The sequence below is a fragment of the Cervus canadensis genome, chromosome 7 (assembly GCF_019320065.1).
Source record: "Cervus canadensis isolate Bull #8, Minnesota chromosome 7, ASM1932006v1, whole genome shotgun sequence".
Taxonomy (NCBI): domain Eukaryota; kingdom Metazoa; phylum Chordata; class Mammalia; order Artiodactyla; family Cervidae; genus Cervus; species Cervus canadensis.
Genome location: NC_057392.1, coordinates 19893093 through 19908117, shown reverse-complemented (window position 1 = coordinate 19908117; position 15025 = coordinate 19893093). Strand labels below are relative to the sequence as shown.

The 15025-nt window shown below is 52.0% G+C and overlaps 1 protein-coding gene across 1 annotated transcript in view; it reads right to left on the bottom strand.

Moving 5' to 3' along the window:
- UMODL1 (uromodulin like 1) overlaps window positions 1-15025 on the bottom strand; it is a 78027-nt gene that overhangs the window by 16954 nt on the left and 46048 nt on the right. Inside the window, exons 12-16 of the mRNA XM_043474133.1 lie at window positions 13674-13931; window positions 11759-11871; window positions 7881-8094; window positions 6128-6265; window positions 4081-4400 (exon numbers count right to left, since the gene is read on the bottom strand). Coding sequence (XP_043330068.1) covers window positions 4081-4400; window positions 6128-6265; window positions 7881-8094; window positions 11759-11871; window positions 13674-13931 — 1043 coding nt within the window. The remainder of the gene's footprint in view (window positions 1-4080; window positions 4401-6127; window positions 6266-7880; window positions 8095-11758; window positions 11872-13673; window positions 13932-15025) is intronic.

Sequence of the window (15025 nt, the reverse complement as noted above, 5' to 3'; positions counted from 1 at the left end):
AAATTAGAGTGAAAATCATCATAATTTTTAGAGTTCATTTTCCTTGGTAGACACTCCAGATGCATTAGCTTCTGGGAACAAAGTCACACAGGTTCTTAAGTGAACAATTCAAAATGAAAACATTTAAATGTCTTTGAATTTATATCTATCTCCTGTGATTGCTTTTTAAAATAAAGTGTGTTCATATCTCCAAGCTTCGCAAGTGGAGCTGTGGTAAAGAGTCCTCCTGCCAATGCAGGAGACACAGTAGATGTGGGTTCAATCCCTGGGTCAGGAAGATTCCCTGGAAAGGGAAATGGCAACCCACCCCAGTATTCTAGCCTCGCCAACTCCATGGACAGAGGAGACTGGTGGGCTCCAGTCCATGGGGTCACAAAGAGTCAGACACGACTGATCTATGAAGCCCTCACACAGGTTCATCTTTTCATGTTTTTGAATGATGTGCATGATGTTTATAGGTTCTGTGTTTTTTCAGTTCAGAAGCAGAATCTCATTGAGCACATCTGGTTTTACGGAGCCGTGAAGTCACATCTTGGATGAGCTTTATTAAAGACAATGAATCTAGAATATGTGCCCTCCCAGCGGTGGACGTCACGTGCCTTGACTCACTTTGAAAACTGCCTCAGAAAACCTGGACAGTGTCCTTCCATCATTGTAAGAATTTTACACAAATTGTGAAGATGATTCTGTACTCCAGGAAATCTCTGGGGCATGGGCTCGTTTCTGTCTCTTCCAGGGCTCTGCTGTGCTGTGTTCAGCCACTCAGTTGTGCCCAACTCTTTGAGACGCCGTGGACTGTAGCCTGCCAGTCTCCTCTGTCCAGGGGATTTTCCAGGCAAGAATACTGGAGTGGGTTGCCATTTCCTCCTCCAGAGGATCTTCCTGACCCAGGGATCAAATCCACATGTTTCGCCTCCTGCATTGGCAAGCGGGTTCTTTACCACTGAGATATCAGGGAAGCCCTATCTCTTCCTGAGTGAGTGAGTGAGTGAAGTCACTCAGTCGTGTCTGACTCTTAGCGACCCCATGGACTGTAGCCTACCAGGCTCCTCCCTCCATGGGATTCTCCAGGCAAGAATACTGGAGTGGGTTGTCATTTCCTTCTCCGGGGGATCTTCCCGACTCAGGGATCGAACCCGGGTCTCCTGCATTGCAGGGAGACGCTTTAACCTCTGAGCCACCAGGGAAGCCCTAAAATTATCTGTATAGAGTCAATCAAACTCAGAAGTGAGACCCTAAATTTCAGTTTTATTAAAAATTAGGAAGTCAATAAAATTTAACCAAAAATAAAAGAAGAGGAGGCAGAACCCACTAACAGTATATACTCTGTTGTATTTGTATAAGTGAGCCTTCAGGGGAATCTTAGTTTTTGACAAATTTGAAAACACATAAGAGCTCCTGTGGCTTCCAGGGCTTGGATATGACTCATAAGACATGAATTTCCTTTTGCTCTGAACGGGCTCCGAGTCTTACTGAATTTAATAGCTAAACCAGGTGTTTGTCCAGCTCGGAAAAACAAGCAAGCAGGAGAGCTGAAAACTGCAGCCTTCTCCTTGTCTCTGGGCCCCTGTCTGCCCTTCAGTTGTGTAGGCGGCGACGACTCCCCCACGGGGTAGCCCAGGGCTCCTCCTGCCTGAACACCACAGGCAGGAGCATCTTATTTCTCGTATCTTCCCCCTGGTTCTACAGGCCCCGCACCTAAGCGGCCCCGAGAACCGCATCAGCAGCTTTGCCCCACTCTCTGTGCATTCACCTGCTGGTGAGAATCTTAGGGATCTTTAAGAAAGAGAACCATAACCCTGGTTGTTTTCTGGTTGTACTGGTTAGAGGGTCGGAGAGGGGCTGAGGAAGGCTGTGGTCACCAGAAACATCCTAACTGGTCCTTCAACCCAGGGCCCGTCTCTGTGGGTCTGAGGACCCCCTCAAGGGGCAGCCAGGCCCACGAGTCCCCGCTGACCTCCAGCTGCCTGGCCTGCCCTCGGCCTGGGGTCTGGCATCCAGGCGGGCTGGCACTCTGAGCTGTGTGCACCAGGCCTCCAACCTCCCCTCCCCCAGCCCTTCCTGCTCAGGCCCGGGGTCATGTCCAGGCCTCCTGCTCAGCACAACACCGATTCCGACCCTTCCAGCCCAAGATGCTGCCTCCCTCTGCCCTAGACTTGGGGTCATCAGCAGGCTCAGGCCAGCCTGTGCCCAGGCTCCCCCACCCCACGAGGGAGCTCACCCAGGGCTCCAGCCAGAGCCTCTGAGGGTCCCACCCTGTGCCATTGAGACCCTTGGAGCTGCAGAGGCACAGAGGCTACAGGGTCCTCGGAGGCCAGGCAACCTTGACCTTGACCTACCCCTTAGGAAGCTACCCCTTGGTGAGCTTCCAGGTCCCATTGATTAAACATGGATAATAATACCCAGGGGCTTCCCTGGTGGCTCAGAGGGTAAAGCATCTGCCTGCAATGCAGGAGACCTGGGTTTGATCCCTGGATCAGAAAGATCCCCTGGAGAAGGAAATGGCAACCCACTCCAGTACTCTTGCCTGGAAAATTCCATGGACGGAGGAGCCTGGTAGGCTACAGTCCATGAGGTCGCAGAGAGTTGGACACAACTGAACGACTTCACTTTCTTTCTTTCTAATAATACCCAGCCTGGCGCTGATGAGGGAGCTAAACACCCAGCCAGCAGGTCCTAGTAGTACCCTCCCCACCCCTATTCCAGGAAATGAAGCCAAAGACCCGCCAGGGCCCTCCCCACCCAGTAGCACAGTTAACCCAGCAGTTTCCCTGATAAGGACTACCCTCCCCCAGGGCCGTGGCTGACACCCTGCTGAGACCCTCCCCAGCCTACCTCCAAAAGAGGACCCTTCCCCTTGATGCGGCCCTCCCACCCAGAGCCCAGCCTGTCCCACTGGCCAGAGCCACTTAGATACCCTGTATCTTGTAAACTCCTGGCCTCCCTCATCGGCCGCACCACTTGTCCCTGGCCACAGGCATGGTCCCCTCCATACATCTCTTGGGACCATTTCAGCCTCCTTTCACAGGCTCCCTGCAGAGGCCTCTCCCCATCCTGGGGCACAAGCTGGGTGCTGGGCTGAGTGCTGGCCTGGCCCCACCTGGCTTTACTGGGCTATGGCCCCCACTCCATGCCAGGACCAAACGTTTCTCCAAGGACAACCTGCTCGGGGCTGCATCTTCTCCCTGAGCCCCGGCGCTGGCTGACTGCCTGGTGTGGCCCTGAAAGGAGAGCCCTCATGCTCAGGGGCCAAATGTGGGGATGGGGGGAAGCAGGAATGTAACCGTGACCTAGAGACAGCCTTCAGAGACTTAGGACCCGGAGCCGTCAGCCCATCATATGGGGATGCTGCAAACCAGAGATGCGGATGGGGGCCTGGGAGCCTGGCCCAGAGTCAGCCCAGCAGTCAGCGGCGGGGGGGCCAAGACCCCCTCTCTGCACAAGAAATGTAAATGCCTTCTGGCCAGGACAAGCCCACTCCCCACACTGCATCGCAGAGGAAAGACCCTCAAACAAAATTTTGGATGGCCCTCCAGCCAGGTAACCCCCACCAACGCACGCACACATACAAGTATTCATACATTCTTCACAAACACCCCCCCAACATACACAAACACTGACACCTTGTCATACACAAACACACATGCACACACAGGCTCCCAGCTTTCCTGCCACTTCACATGCAACCGCTGACACACATGCACACAGACACGCACACAGACACGTTCTCATATACATGCAGGCACATTGTCACATACAAATGCACGTGTACACAGACACCTTCTCATATACATGCACACGTGAACATACATGTACACACAGACTCCCGGCTTTCCTGCCCCTTCTTCTCCCTCACTACCTCTCCTTCTGGCCTGTGCATTCAAATCACCGGCAGGATTTTATAAATGCTGACTTCGCACATGTTCCCCCATGAGAACTCCACCCTGTTCTAACCCCTGGCTCGGTCCCGCACTCAGAGTCAGAGACCCCAGGGTGCAGCGTCTTCCCAGTCCCCCAGGCCAGATGCTGATCCTCCCCACCCCGAGATCCAGATGCCCGGAGCCTTCTCCCCAGCCTCACGCTCTGCAGGGCGGTCCCGCACTCATTCCACGCGGCTGCCAGGGTCACGTGTGTGCTGTTTCGGTCACTGATGTTGCAGGACGGCTGCCCCAGGTAGAGCGAGGACTCGGGGATGCCCTCCTGCTGCAGGAAGCGCCTCTGGATGACAAGGGCCACCTTCTCGATCTCGCAGAGCACCCTGACTGCCCCAGTCAGGTTCAGCCGTGGGGACACGCCCTGGGAGGCAGGGAGGGCACCTTGCCCAGAGGTGGCTCCAGCTCCTGTTGGGGTCGGGGGCTGTTGTGGGCCAGGGCCCTGGCTTGTGTTGCCAGGAGAGTCACCTGCAAGGCAGGAGGAGACAGAAGCATAGAGTGGGTCTGTGTTAAGGGTCAGCCACGTGAGCCTGGCCAGCGGGGTGGCATAGGGCAGGAGGGTATGGGCAGAAGGTGGACAGCAGATGAGAAGCATCTGCAGCCACGCATGGGGAGCTCACACATGCCAGCACAGCTGCACGCACATGTGTGTTGTATGTTCCCGCCAGCCCAAGCAGCTGGGCACGCCCTGGCTCACTTTTGCTGCCATGGCCAGGGAACTGTGGGGCCCTCTGCCCTCCCAGGCTGACACTGGGCGTGTGATGAGTCCATGGACTTGGGACCAGCCATCACCCCCGGGGTCCCCTGAGTCTCCTCTGTAAAATGGGTTATGGAAGACTTCTACGGTGGTCCAGTGGTTAAGAATCTGTCTGTCAATGCAGGCGACATGGGTTCAATCCCTGGTCCAGGGAAGATCCCACATGCCACAGAGCAACTAAGACCTTGTGTGTCAACTAGAGAGTAGCCCCTGCTCGCTGTAACTATAGAAACCCACGCGCAGCACCAAAGACCCAGTGCAGCCAAAAATAAATAAATAAGTAAAATGGGTTAATGAAGTTCACCCTGGATCCTCAAATTCCTCACTCCTGCTCAGCTTCCCGCTTCCCTCAAAGCACGCTCACTTTCAACTTCTGGGAGAACACGAGGCTCTGTAAGAACATCCCCCATCCTCTGAGGGCAGACGCAGGACACGCTCAGCCCTCCTGGGGCCTCTGCTACAGACCGGCTCCACCACCCGCCCCCCTGACCCCTGCCATCCCATCTCGAGGTGCTTACCAGCTGCCCGGCCCCGGGCGGCAGCCAAACCCCTGTTCCCAGTGCTCACAGCCTTCTCGTCTGGCCTCATCTGGCCCCGCTGAGCAGCCTGCCCCAGCTCTCCCGCACACCTCCGGCAGGCACTACCCGCAGCCAGCGCAGGTTGTGGGCCTGGACCCCGCCCACCCTCAACAGCTCCGTTCCCACTGCTGCACCCAGCACCACACCCCACCCCGCAGCAGCCCCCTCTGCCAGACGAGGACTGAGCCATCCTTTAACACTGGCGCTAAGACCCCTCTTTCCTGACCACACCCTGACCACACCCATGGGACTGAAACAACTTAAGTGTCCTCTGGTCCTCTTGCTTCTACCTCAAGTAGCCCACATCTCGCATCCCCTGAGGCATCGTGTTCACTCCTGTAAAGGCCTGTCTCCTCCATTTGATCACAGATCCCTAGAGGGCAGGGGTCATCTCAGGGTCAACAGTGAATCCACAAACGTCCCATTTAGTGGAAGAAGTGCTGCATGGACAGTGGGGCTGAGTAGAAAGATTTCCATGTGTCGTTTGTCACACAGACTTGGGTTTTGAAAGATCATCTTTTAGCACCTGAGAGGACACACCTGAGTGGTTGTGTGTGTTTCCTCATCACGGGCATCAGAAGAAGCACTTAGGAGATGAGGTGCTTCCAGAAGGCTGGAGGTGTGTGGGAGGATGGGGAGGTACCAGAACATACATATGTGCACACACATGCACAAGTACACATATATGTATCCACACATGCACATGTGTGGCACACAGATGCACACGCACACTCCAGAAACTTGTCCAGGACTTAAAAATGTGTTGACCTCATTTAGAAAAGATGCACTTTGGGGATGAGTGTCCTTAAAAGAACAGACTATCTGATGGTGTTCCAGACAAAGGATCCTGATAATATTACCTTCGCAGGGTCTTCCAGAAAATTCCACCAGGAGGTCAGGGGCATCTCCCTCGCAGCTGCAGATGAAGGAGCCCAGCGTGTTGCGGCAGGCAGAGCCTGGGGCACAGTCATCCTCCTGGCTTGCACACTCATCGTAATCTGCAGCATTCAGAAAGCAAGACAGGAAACCCTCGTGGGGACCTGAGCATCTCGGCCATGCCACGGTTCACAGCAGCTTGATGGGGAAGGTGCTTCTTGGGGAGTAAAGTTAAAATTATCAAGTGACAGCAAAGATGGCCAGTTCTGGAGGGCTAAAGAGCAGAGTGGCACCTTGAATTTCTACGGGGGATGGGGTGGGAGCAGGTGGCAGAAAGTCTGCTAAGATTGTTCTGGAAGGAGGATTCCTGGACCCGGGGATGCTGGGGTGGGGGAGGGGCACAGCAACATCCCCTCAGCTCCCTGGAGACCAGGAGACAAGGAGGACCCCACCCCCACCCTGGTCTCAGGCAGAGGGACCCAGCCACCCACCTGCTCTCATCTCTACACTCAGTTACTCATCTTATTAGCAATACCAAGAAGCAATACCATTTAGCTTTACTAAAGAAAATGGATAAACACTAAAAGGGCTTGGCAAAGCCTTCCATCTTTATGTTTCATCTTTCATGTACCATCTATTTGGGTCTTTTGTGCCTGTGTCTATTGCGTTCTTAGTATTTTATTACCAATGCAAGTGATGACTCTATATTTGGGATATAATTCTTCACCAGATTGTTGAAATTATTTTTTGGTCTGTTGCTTGCTTTACAATGGTGACTATTTTATTTGATATGAGAGCTTGAATTTTTTTATAGAGGTAGCTATTCCAGTCTTGTTCTTTGCAGGCGTAACCCTTCTCATTCCAAAAATCAGAAAAATATTCATCTATATTGTCTTTGATTTTACTCATCCATGTAACTCTAAGCCTCTTATCATGTATTCTCGGGCCTGGTATGTGCTAAGCATGGAATTGTGTGTCCTCAAAATCTATATGTTGAAGCCTTGACACCCAGCAGGACTGCAATTCGAGATGGGCCCTTCAGAAGATAGTTAAGGTTAGCTGAGGTCATAAGAGAGGGGCGCTGATCTGGTTAGGACTGACAGCCTTATAATAAGAGACAGCAGAGCCCTCTCTCCACACGCATAGAGGAAAGGCCACACAAGGACACAGCCGCAGGGTGGCCCCGACAGGTCAGAAGAGAGCCCTCACCAAAATCAGCCAGCATCCAGTGTCTAGAATTGTGAGACAATAAATGTCTGTTGTTTAAGTCACTCCATCCATGGTTGTTTTTTTTTTTTTTAACAACAGCTTGAGCTGACCAATACAATATGAGAAGAGACTCTAAACTGCCTCTACTCCCTGCTTTTCTTTTCAATTATTCTTCCTAGGGTCTCCTTGGCAACTGTGCTGGGGAGGAACTCTGGCTGCAGAGAGGGACCTGTCTGCCCTCCCCCATCCCACTTAAGGGCAGCAGCAGAGGAGGAAGGAGCAGGACGCAGAGAGGAGGCAGTGTCCCTGGGCATCCTGGCAGGTTCACCAGAAGATGTTTTCAACCCGCAAACCTTTTCAAAAAACTATAGTAGCAGTAAGACAGACAAGGGTCCTATAGGTTTCCATTTTCATCCCATGCAGGGAAGCCCTTTCGAGGAGGCACATCTTTCAGAAACGAAGCCAGTGTGGGGATTTCACTGCCTCCTTTGGGGAGTGAGTCTCCATCGGGGCCTGGCCTCCGCCTACCCGCTATGAAGGTGTCGCCTCCGACCACCTCCAGCAGAGAGGTGTTCCAAAAGGCAGCCAGGAACGCAGCAGACACCTCCCGAACATCCACGTCTGCGAGGACCAGCAAGGTGAACTCCACCACGATGCTCCCGTTGGAGATGCGGGTCACTTCTATGCGCACCCCGCCTGTGTCCAGGTGCTGAAGCATGAAGGCTGGCAAGGAATTCCGCACCTTTAGAGAAATAGGGCTGGTGAAAAGAGCTGCCCGCTGAGAGAGGAGACAGAGTCCTCGTTCTAAAGTGGCTCCTCTGGGGACTGTGGCCAGCAGCAGGGCTGGCCTTGGGGAAGACATCAAAGCCACGGGTCAGCTCTGGCCTGGTCCCTGTCTGCCAAGGCCCCAGACCCAGCACAAATACCAGTGGAGTCTGAGACAAGGAGCCCTGTCCTCCCCACCAACCAGCCAGTCAGCGTGGGGCTGAGTGCCAAAGCCCTACCCTATGGGGCTTGTAACCTGGAAGGGGGCTCACGAGGGCAGTTAGGATCTGCTGATCACTCTTGGCTCAGAGCCATGGGAGTGGGGGACGGCTGAACGAGTGGTCAAAGGGAGGGACCCCACCTCCCACACTTGGTTTTTTCTAGAACAGTCCTTGTGATTCTCACACTGCAGGACATCCCCCTTTCTTTCTTGCCGCCTGCCTTTCCGGAGACTGCTTCCCTTGAGCATCCTAGTTGTTGTCGTTGTTCAGTTGCTCAGTCATGTCTGACTGTTCATGACCTCATGGACTGCAGGACACCAGGCTTCCCTGTCCTTCACTATCTCCCGGAGCTTGCTCAAACTCCTGTCCATTGAATCAGTGATGCCATCCAACTGTCTTATCCTCTGTCATCCTCTTCTCCTCCTGCCTTCAATCTTTCCCAGCATCAGGTTCTTTTCCAGTGAGTCAGCTCTTAGCATCAGGTAGCCAAAGTATTGGAGCTTCATCATCAGTCCTTCCAATGAAGATTCAGGACTGATTTCCTTTAGGATTGACTAGTTGGATCTCCTTGCTGTCTAAGGGACTCTCAAGAGTCCTGCCCTTATAAGCCTTGCTTATTATTCTATCAGTTTGGACAGAACCCTGTATGTAATGATAACCATAATATTCCATTCTAACCTATCATGGCCTAAATGCCTAGAAAAGTACCCCCATCATATGATGAGATTTGAGTGATCCATATAGCGCAAATCTGCCATGGAAGAGCCCACCTCCATGGTTTGCCCTCATAAGAATACCTCATCTGTGTCTAAACTGCATGAGGTTCAGGCACAGGCTTGTGGATTCCCAGCCTTGGGACAGCCAGTGTGAGCATATCACCCACGAGAGACTGTGGATGCTCAGGAGACCCCAAAGCCTCCTGCAGTCACATGGCTGCCACCATTGTCGTTGGAAGAGCTGGTCTTCTCTATCTCTGTCTCTCTTTCTTTCTCTCTGGGATTTCCAGAGAGGGCTCTGTAGAGTCTTGGGTTAAAGTCACTCTTGTCTGAATTACAAGCCAGTCTCAAAGCAAAGTTCCAAGCCCCTTGTTAGAAAATGACAAAGAAAAAAGCAACACATTATCCCACAACATCCCAAAAATGTGTCCTAATGTCCTACATAGGTGTTAAGTTGCACAGTTATTTGCAATGCAGAAATTCCAGATAGCAAACTGTCCCCCCAAATAGGCAAAAATATGAAATGCTTTTAAAAAGAAAGGTTAATCAAGGAACTTGAGTGGTAAAAAAGCTGTCTCGTGAGGCCACTAGAGCTGTGTGATCTGATCTCAGTGATTGTTGCTTATTGTGATGTGTGTTGTTGTTAGGGGCCTTCCAGGTGGCTCAGTGGTAAAGGATCCACCTGCCAATGCAGGAGACCCAGGCTCAATTCCTGGTTCAGCAAGATCCCCTGCAGGAGGGCATGCCAACCCACTCCAGTATGCTTGCCTGGAGAATCCCATGGGCAGAGGAGCCCGGTGGCCAGGCTACAGTCCGTTTTCAATCACTAAGTTGTCTCTGACTCTTTGCAACCCCATGGACTAGAGCATACCAGGCTCCCCTGTCCTTCACTATCTCCCAGAGTTTGTTCAAATTCATGTCTATTGAGTCAGTGATACTGTCTAACCATCCTCTGCCATCCTCTTCTCCTCCTGCCTTCAATCTTTTCCAGCATCAGAGTCTTTTCCAGTGAGTTGGCTCTTTGCATCAGGTGGCTAAAGTAGTGGAGCTTCAACTTCAGCTTCAGTCCTTCCAATGAATATTCAGGACTGATATCGTTTAAGATTGACTGGTTTGCTCTCCTTGCAGTCCAAGGGACTCTCAGGAGTCTTCTCCAGCACCACAATTTGAAAGCATCAATTCTTTGGCACTCAGCCTTCTATGTGGTCCAACTCGTGATGTGCAACTATCCCAAGGAAGCTGGTGATAGACACGTGAATCAGACCGTCAACAGCTCTTGAATCCATCCACACACTGCGCCAGGAGCTGGGGACCTCAGGATAAATAAAGCAGGATCCCAGACCCCAAAGATCACCAATGGGATGGTTCCCGGAGGCAGTATGCCTATTTTATCAGTAACGCTGATGGGGTTGAAAAGAATCACCAAACATCACAGCCACCAGCATTGCTGAGGCTTCATCCTGTTATGACTCCACCAACAGGTGGCGCTGCCAAGCTCTCTCAGTTCTGCATCTTAAACTCCCAAAGTAAGGAAAACCTAAAATATCTCAGATGTCCTCTATGCCAGCGATCCCCAACATTTTTGGCACCAGGGACTGGTTCTGTGGAAGACAAATGTTCCACAAACCGGGGGGAGATGGTTTGGGATGATTCAAGCACATTACATTTATTGTGCCCTCTATCTCTATTATTATTACACCACCTCCATCTCAGATCTCCAGGCATTAGATCCTGGAGGCTGGGGACTCCTGCTTTATACAAACAAGATCTCAACAAGTGCATTCTCTATTCATCAAAGGGTAACCTAACCATCAGCAAAAATAACATATTGCCACTATAAATAAATTGTAACAGTATACATTCTTTGGGATGCCAAAAAATGCCAAAGGGGTTGCAGACTGCACTGCAACGAAGAGAAGGAAAAAGAATTTTTTAAGGCTGGAGTCACAGCAGCATTATTCCCAATAGCCAAAAAGTGGAAGCAATCCAAATGTTCATCAGTGGATGATGGCTAAACAGAACATGGTCTCTCTTTATGGAGGAATATCACCTGGTCATAAAAGGGAATGAAGTTCTGATATTGATACAACGGGATGAACCTTGAAGATATTATACCCAGTGAAATAAGCCAGACACAAAAGTCATGTATTGTATGATTCCATTTCTGTGAAATATCCAGAACAGACAAATGCATAGAGACGGAAAGCACACATCTGGTTCCAGGGGCAGAGAGAAGGGGAGATGAAGAGATAAACTGGTTTCTTTTTCAGAGGATGAAAACGTTGTGAAATTAGATGGTGGTGATGGCTACGCAATTTTGCAAACCATCTAAACCGCTGGATCCTGCACTTTAAAAGAGTGAGTTTTATGGTGTGTGAAATAGATCTCAATTTGTAAATGCTTTTCCTTTTTAAGGCACAGGGGAGGCTTTCTGCTCCACAGGGTCCCACATCAATAGAGACTTTGAACTGGAAACAACGCGAAGCAGAGGAAAAGGTGAGTCCCTCACCTGCTGGTGTGTCTGTTTAATGACAGATCAGAACACACAGGCCCCTCACCAGAGCTGGATGCCCCAGCTTCCTCCAGAAACGAGGAGTCCGTGGCCTTCCTCAGTCAAGTCTGAACCCCCATTGGCTGTTCAGGATGCAACCACCTCCCTCCTTCACATCCCAGGAGAAAATGAGGACCGATTCCACCAACTTACCGTCCTCAGGAAGAGCTCCAGGAAGGCCTGGGACTGCTCGCTGCTGGTGTTGCTGAAGGATTCTAAATACCTGACGTTCACTATTCTGACTTTCCCAATGAGCTTCTGAGCCGCTGCAGGATGGGGAATAAACATGTTTGCTATGGTAAGTGTCAGGTAACAGACTATCATCTTTGTCTCAATAGTAGTATTTTCACATCAGTCAGGAAGAACATCAAAGGGAGGCTGGTTTGCACTCTGTAAAGAAGGAAGAGCACCTGATATGTGCAGGCACAGCCCCTCAGGTCCAGAGGACAGTGGGACGAAGCCTGGAAACAGACAGAGACCTTGCTGGAGCCACAGAACCAGATCAGCCCTTGCAACTTGGACTCATCAGCAAGTGACCAGCAAGAGCCAGCAGTGACCTCCCCTCCTCTAGCTTACCGTGAACTTGCACTTAGCACCCTCACCCACCGTCTCCTCTCTAAATCCCAGGCCACAGTGAAGTCCTGCTTTAAAGCACATAAACAAAAGTTCTAGACATTTCTGACTGCACCCTAATGGGACATCTTAGGCATCACCCGAGGGGTGCACACCCCACCTCAGAGATGACTGCTACTGATTCTTGGCTGGCTGCCCAAGATTTGATAACTAATCTGCAACACCAGGCCTGCCCTTGGCTGCTCTGGCAAGTTAGATATTCGAGAAAATATGTGGATGACAAATGCTAATGAGGAGAAAAGAGGAATATTATCTGAATATATACCTATCGACAAGAATCACTTTCACCATGGGACTGCCGTGGTGGTCCAGTGGTTAAGAATCCTCCTTCTAACACAGGGGACTCAGGTTTGATCCCTGGTTGGGGAACTAAGATCTCACATGCCTTGGGGCAACTAACCTGCATGCTGTACCTACTGAGCCCACACTCTGCAACTTGAGACACCCCTGTGAGCCACAAGCTCTCACAAGCTTGTGTAGAACACAAGCGCCACAACGAAGACCCAGCCAAAAAAAAAAAAAAAATCAGCTCCAACTTATCAGAGTGTACTAATACACCCGACTTGCTTAATTCTACTCCCCTCCCTTCTACTCTGCAGCCCTAGGCTCAGGGTGGGGCAGACCCACAGATCTATCCATCATCATCTTTCCTGAAAGCCACGTCCACTAGGAGTGAGAGAGGTCAGAGAAATTGCATAGACCAGCACTGTACAAGTGGCATTAGTGGTAAAGAACCCGTCTGCTGATGCAGGAAATGAAAGAGACCCTGGGTCAGGAAGAGCCCCTGGAGAAGGGAATGACTACCCACTCCACTGTTCTTGCCTGGAAAATCCCATAGACAGACGAGCCTGGTGGGCTACAGTCCACTGAGTTGCAAAGAGTCGGACATGACTGTACCCATTTCCCTGTCGTATACCCACGAGGACACAGGTGATTGAGGATCTGCAGCCTCTGCAGAGTCTGGACCACTGTGCAAAGCAACCTCTTTGCCCACCATCTGTCCCTGAAATGGGGCTTCCTTGGTGGCTCAGATGGTAAAGAGTCTGCCTGCAGTGCATGAAACCTGGGTTTGATTCCTGGGTTGGGAAGATCCCCTGGAGAAGGAAATGGCAACCCACTCCAGTATCCTTGCCAGGAAAATTCCATGGACAGAGGAGCTTGGCAGGCTACAGTCCATGGGGTCGCAAAGAGTCAGACATGACTGAGTAACTTCATTCATTCATTCATTTGTCCCTGAAATAAGCCCCCTTCCACATGGCCTTCGAACCCCAGCTGAGGAAGAAGCGAGCCAGGTGTTCCTACACTGAGTAGAAAGGAAAGCCAACATCCACACATAAATGCAGCTGTTTTAAACTTTCACCCATTGAAAACCTCTGTCCTACTTTTTCTCCTCCCTTTAAGAACCCACGGTGATATTGTTTCTAAAGCTTGTTACCTGTCCTCACTTTCAGCTGGGCTCTGGCACTTTCTTGCCCACACACTCTGGCCACGATCTCCACCAGGTACAGGACACCGGGCTCCAGGCCTGACAGCGTGAGGCTTGCTTTCCACGTCTGCAGGTGCACGGTGGGGCTCCGAGCAGAAACCAGGCTGAGCTGGAAAGTGGAGCGCAGGGTGGGATCCGCCGCCCAGGCCACGTGAAAGCCCGTGCTGGTCACATTGGAGACAGTGACCCTTCCGATGGGGACGGGAGCTGAGAAGTGGAATATAAATGCCCCTGATTAAAATCAATCCAAGGTTCCCAGTAACAGGAAGGATAAGCTTCACCCCACCATGTGGGGACACGAGCATCCTCAGGGGATGTCAAGCCCACTTGCCGCCAGCTGCACGCTCGGGTGCAAGGTCTCTGGATTGCCCCCTGAGCCCTGGGCTCCCGGGCACAGCTCCCCTGCCCTCGGGTTGGCTCTGTGTCCACCCTGAGGTCCCGGGAACTCCAGAAATAAAGTTTTCTTCAGGAGGTTCTGGGCGGCTCCTCCAGGGGTCGCCCTCCTCAACCCCCAGGCAGACTTCCCAAGGAATCAGCCAGGTGGCCACTGCTGGTCACAGACCATTCCTGCAGGTGACTTGGGGCTGTTTATGCAGGCTTAAGAGTTTAGTCCGGAATCCAGCCTCATGCAGCAGAGGACATGCATCAGTGGAGCCAGTTGACAGTGGGTTCCATGTGGACGCAATCCAGGGTCAGACTGGCTTGGGGAACTCACACAAGCGTGCCAGGGCTATCTCCTTCCATGGGAGTCACGTTGCCAAGCCCGTCTCCTTCTCAGAGTGACCACCTGGCGCCCGGGGTATCACCCTGGACTATTGATGATGGCCAAACCTCTGCAGGTAATGGATGATGTGGAGCTGCTGGGGGCGGTGTGGCTGGGGGCAGTGGGAGGAATATAGAACTGCTGGGGGACTGCAGCGGGCTTGAGGGTGCAGTACTGCTGGGGTCTGTACCTGGATGAGGGGTGCAGCACTGCTGGGAGGGGCTTCAGCAGGCTGGGGGGTGCAGCACTGTTGGAGAGGTGCAGAAAGGTTGGGGCCCAACACTACTGGGGGGAAGTACCCCCGTGCTCAGTGCCCTTAATGCGACACCTGCTTGATTTCCTGCTCCTGCTGTTGGCCAGTGGGGAAACAGGAAGGGGGAGGACAGGGCCGGAGAGAAAGAGGGGAGACAAACTTCTCACCATAACTAGACTCAGAGCTGGCCTTCCGGGGACTGAGTGTGCTGCAGTGGGTCTACGCAGCATAAAATGAGGGCCCACCCGGGGCTGCTGATGGCCCTGGACTGTGTGAACCTTTGCT